The following is a 5,000-nucleotide window of genomic DNA, read 5'->3' on the forward strand; positions in this document are numbered from 1 at the left end:
TTGCACCACAGCTGGGGCCGTCTAGTACATCTCTACCGGTCTCTCCATAGAGCATCTCTACCCCGTCTAGTCTAGAGTATCTCTACCCAGTCTCTCCATAGAGCATCTCTACCCCGTCTAGTGCATCTCTACCCCATAGAGCATCTCTACCCAGTCTGTTCATAGAGCATCTCTACCCCGTCTCTCCATAGGGCATCTCTACCCCATCTAGTTCATCTCTACTCTATAGAGCATCTTTACCCCGTCTAGTGCATCTCTATCCCGTCTCTCCATAGAGCATCTCTACCCAGTCTAGTGCATCTCTACCCCGTCTAGTCTAGAGCATCTCTAATCAGTCTCTCCATAGAGCATCTCCACCCCGTCTAGTACATCTCTTTTTTTTCCTTTTTTTAAAGTATATATTTTTGGCCTTTTTATGCCTTTAATGATAGTGACAGTTGAGAGTGACAGGAAGCGAATGGGAGAGAGAGCAGGGGTAGGATCAATCGAACCCGGGTCGCCGGCCTACGGTGCAGGTGCCCCAACCAGTTGCACCACAGCTGGGGCCGTCTAGTACATCTCTACCGGTCTCTCCATAGAGCATCTCTACCCCGTCTAGTCTAGAGTATCTCTACCCAGTCTCTCCATAGAGCATCTCTACCCCGTCTAGTGCATCTCTACCCCATAGAGCATCTCTACCCAGTCTGTTCATAGAGCATCTCTACCCCGTCTCTCCATAGGGCATCTCTACCCCATCTAGTTCATCTCTACTCTATAGAGCATCTTTACCCCGTCTAGTGCATCTCTATCCCGTCTCTCCATAGAGCATCTCTACCCAGTCTAGTGCATCTCTATCCCATCTAGTCTAGAGCATCTCTACCCCGTCTCTCCATAGAGCATCTCTACCCCGTCTAGTGCATCTCTATCCCATCTAGTCTAGAGCATCTCTACGCAGTCTCTCCATAGAGCATCTCTACACAGTCTTCTCTTCTTTTGCCATCTCTATCTGTCCCTCTATCCTCCCAATTCTCCCTCTTCTTGTCTCTCCATCCTCCCACTCCTCCCTCTTCTTGTCTGTCCATCATCCAAGCTGGAGGACTGGACAAGTCCTTTGTTCTCGCATATATTTATTTTCAATTTACACCCACACTCACTCTCTCAATTCAATTCAAGCGAGCTTTATTGGCATGGCGATATTTGATCCATTGCTAAAGCATAACCATGAAACAATGTTAAATAATTCACTCTCTGAGTGAGTGACTCTCCAGTGTAAATTGCAGGCCAACCTACTTTCCTCTTGCACTGTTTGGGCCATAGAGGGCGTTAGCCTCAGACTGTTTTTGTGTTTGTATGTGTTTACGACAGATAGACACACACACACACACACACACACACCCCCACACACCAAATGCAACTCTTACCGTCCCTGCAGTGTCCAGGATCTCGAGCATGCATTGCTGCCCATCCACCTCCACTTGCTGCAGAAAGGAAGAGAGAGAGAGAGAGAGAGAGAGAGAGGGAGAGAGAGAGAGAAATTGTAATCACCAAACTCCTTAACATTAAGAGTTCCTGAGGTGCATTCTGCAATATATAATATCACTTAACAGGATTTGAAGCATTAGCAGAGGTCAAAAGCCAACAGACAACACAAAGAGTGCAAAAACAGTTTCTACCATAGTTTCTTTCTCTCACACTCTCTCTCACACACACACACACACACACACACACACACACACACACACACACACACACAGCCCATCGCAGGTCCTCCACTCCCCTCACAGCCTTTAGGTAGCAAACTCAAGCTAACAGGAAGCTGGGTGTGAAACAGGAAGTGATGGGTTAACCAGGGTTCACTTCCTGTAAGAAGGCTGCAACAAGGACAGACACCCTTAGAAGTCAGTGACCACATCAGATGAGCTTGTGAAACAACCCAACCAGCCCACGCCAGAAACGACCACCTTCATCTTGTTCTGATGCACAGCACTCATCAATTGAACAATTTGCCTGTGTGTGTTTCTTTTTTTTTCCCTCACACACTCTCACAGTCAAATAAACACAAACACATATGCACAGAAATACTCTCCCCAAGAATGCACACAAGAATGCACACACAAGTCAAGTACACAGATTACAGCCTACGCTACGGTGGACTGTTCAAGAGCATCAGGCTGTTGCCAAGAGAGTCAACATTGACCGCCAATGACCTATATTATTTTTGTGTTTTGTGAATTGTCTGTATTTTAAATTTTTTATTTATGAAGTGACCTTGGGTGTCTTGAAAGGTGCTTCATAAATAAAATGTATTACCTGAAGTAGAACTATTATTATTATAATTATACATACAGGTCTCTCTGCCACTCAGTCTTTCCTCCAAAGACATTATCTCCATTACAGCCAAGACTATTACTATCTTAAGCATACACACACACAGAGTCAAACACAGACAGACACACTCAGTAAGCAGACATGCATTTCTAAGAGCCTCCAGTGAGTCTCTCCCGTGCCACTTGACCAGCCACTCACCTTTCTGTACGAGTCTTCTATTGTGGGGTCATACTTCTCCACGAAGATGCCTTGAACAAACTGCACCGTCTGTACGGACACAAAAGAGAAAGAGACAAGCGCATCAGAGAGAATCACAGACAGATGGAGGTAGCCATTTACCAGTTACACAACAGGTACGGGGAAGAAGAGGTGGACAGACAGACAGACACTTTAATGATCCCCAAGGGGACACACACACAGACACACACAGCTCTCTGGCCATAAAAAAAGCCACCTCTGCACATAAACATATCAACTATTATCATATTATATCAACTATAGAACCCAGCTAGATTGTGATCAATTATCTTTGGGGGAAAAAAACTTGAGTAGTGGAGATGTCCGAGGTTGGAAATGAGAAGCAATTCCCCAGAGAGAGGTCAGAGCAGTGGACTAGTGCACGTAGGATGGTGTTGAAAAGTAAACAGATTAACACAAGCACTGGGACGGTAAAAAGGTTGTGGATGAAATGATGGTGGTGATATCATTATGGAGCTCTAGGGGTAAAGCTAATGATGAGAAACCCACATGGATACTTTAATACACACACACACAGAAAGAGAGAGCAAGAGAGAGTGAGTGAGAGAGAAAGCAAGAGAGAGAGAGAGAGAGAGAGCGCGAGAGAGATAGCAAGAGAGAGAGAGAGAGAGGAATGTGCAAACACATTAAGAACTCAGAGATACAAACAAAAAAACCTTGTTAAACAGCTAAACATGTCTGACCACTTATGTACAGTCGCGCGCACACACGCACACGCACACACACACACACACACACACACACACACACACACACACACACACACACACACACACACACACACACACACACACACACACACACACACACACACACACAAAGCAAAGAAAGAAAAGTGCTCTCTGTGTCCACACAAGGAAGTGTGGGCCATAAAGAAAAGCGATCTGATAATTAACAGATGGTGATGCAAAACCCGTGTCCCGCTTGTGATAAAGAGTTGCCATGGAAACTATTGATGCAGGCAGAGAGAGCGCGCATGTTTGGCCTAGACCTTTGATCCGCCATGCCACTTCGCATATTTGTCTCTCTCTCTTTAAAACACACACACACACACACACACACACACACCTCAACCCCTGTGCCACCCACAGAGAATGTCATTAATGAGTGGACCATGGCTACACACGCACACGCACACACACACACACACACACGGACATCGACACATGCGGAGACACACACACACACAAACAGGGAACAGAGGAACACATAGAATGCTAATTAAGATGCTGCTAAGTCAGTTCCTGGTGAGTCGAAAAAAGTGTAATGAGAGGAAGAGGAGGAAGAGAGGAGAGAAAGAGATGAAGAGAGCACAGAGAGATATGAGAAGTAACTGAGAGAAGAGAGAGATGTGAGGAGAGAGAGAGAGAGAGAAGAGAAAAGTATGTGAGGAAAGGAGGAGAGAAAGAGATGAAGAGAGCACAGAGAGATATGAGAAGTAACTGAGAGAAGAGAGAGATGCGAGGAGAGAGAGAGAAGAGAAAAGTATGTGAGGAAAGGAGGAGAGAAAGAGATGTGAAAAGATGAGAGGGTGATAGAGAGAGGTGAAGAGGAAAGGAGCACACAACCTCTACTGCCCCCTCTGACAGCAGGGTCACACAGGTGGCCACTGACAGCACAGCTACTCCTGCCCCCCCCCCCCACACACACACACACGCACACACACGCACGCACACACACCTTCTTTGATCAGGGTAGACAGCCCCCGCGGACAGACCACTCCGACATGATCACAGAGAACAGAACACACTAGCAAGGAGACGCCACCTTCTCTCCAATACACTCACCCTCTCATCCCTCTCTTTTTACTCACCTCCTCTCCCTGTGTCTCCCTCTCTCTCCCCATCCCTCTCTTCTCACACCCCTCTGATCTCTCTCTCTCTCTCTCTCTCTCTCCTTCCATTTTCTCTCTCCATCCCTCTCTCCTCACACCCCACTCTTCTTCTCACTCCTTCTTTCTCTCTCTCTCTATCTCTCTCTCTTCTCCTCCTGTCCCCCTCCTCCCCAGCATCAGTGGCTCTGACAAATGATTTCCACACATCTGGAGGTATGAGTCAAGTTAGCCGGCTATTTCTAATTAGCTCAGCACAGTAAACTCATTAAGAACAGCAACATTAATACAGATACAGCCTCAGGGTAGCTCAGAGAGAGAGGGAGAGAGAGGGAGAGAATGTATCTGTGTGTTTGTCACTGTACATGTTTGTGTTTCCAGTGTATTATGCGCAAGCCAAAAAAAAAAGAAAAAAATCACTGTGTTTGCAGATGATGGCTCAGTGTTAGCGTGTGTGTGTGTCTCTTGAGTGCATTAGAGTCGTGAGGCCTCAGTGCTGCACCAATGGCTTTGTGTAACTACTGTGAAGGAGCTTTCTAACCCCAAGAATGACCAAGCACAACTGTGTGTACGTGCGTGTGTGTGTGTACATGCCACTCTGGCT

At 46.4% G+C, this 5,000-nt stretch overlaps 1 protein-coding gene across 1 annotated transcript in view; it reads right to left on the reverse strand.

Annotated features, from left to right (window-relative positions):
• rap1b (RAP1B, member of RAS oncogene family) overlaps positions 1–5,000 on the reverse strand; it is a 58,559-nt gene that overhangs the window by 10,028 nt on the left and 43,531 nt on the right. Inside the window, exons 3-4 of the mRNA XM_076303212.1 lie at positions 2,506–2,574; positions 1,401–1,457 (exon numbers count right to left, since the gene is read on the reverse strand). Coding sequence (XP_076159327.1) covers positions 1,401–1,457; positions 2,506–2,574 — 126 coding nt within the window. The remainder of the gene's footprint in view (positions 1–1,400; positions 1,458–2,505; positions 2,575–5,000) is intronic.

The sequence above is a fragment of the Alosa pseudoharengus genome, unplaced genomic scaffold (assembly GCF_046254945.1).
Source record: "Alosa pseudoharengus isolate Yale_2024_CS ecotype anadromous, Long Island Sound unplaced genomic scaffold, YU_APseudo_1.1 YU_APseudo_1.1_scf_24, whole genome shotgun sequence".
NCBI classification, from domain to species: domain Eukaryota; kingdom Metazoa; phylum Chordata; class Actinopteri; order Clupeiformes; family Clupeidae; genus Alosa; species Alosa pseudoharengus.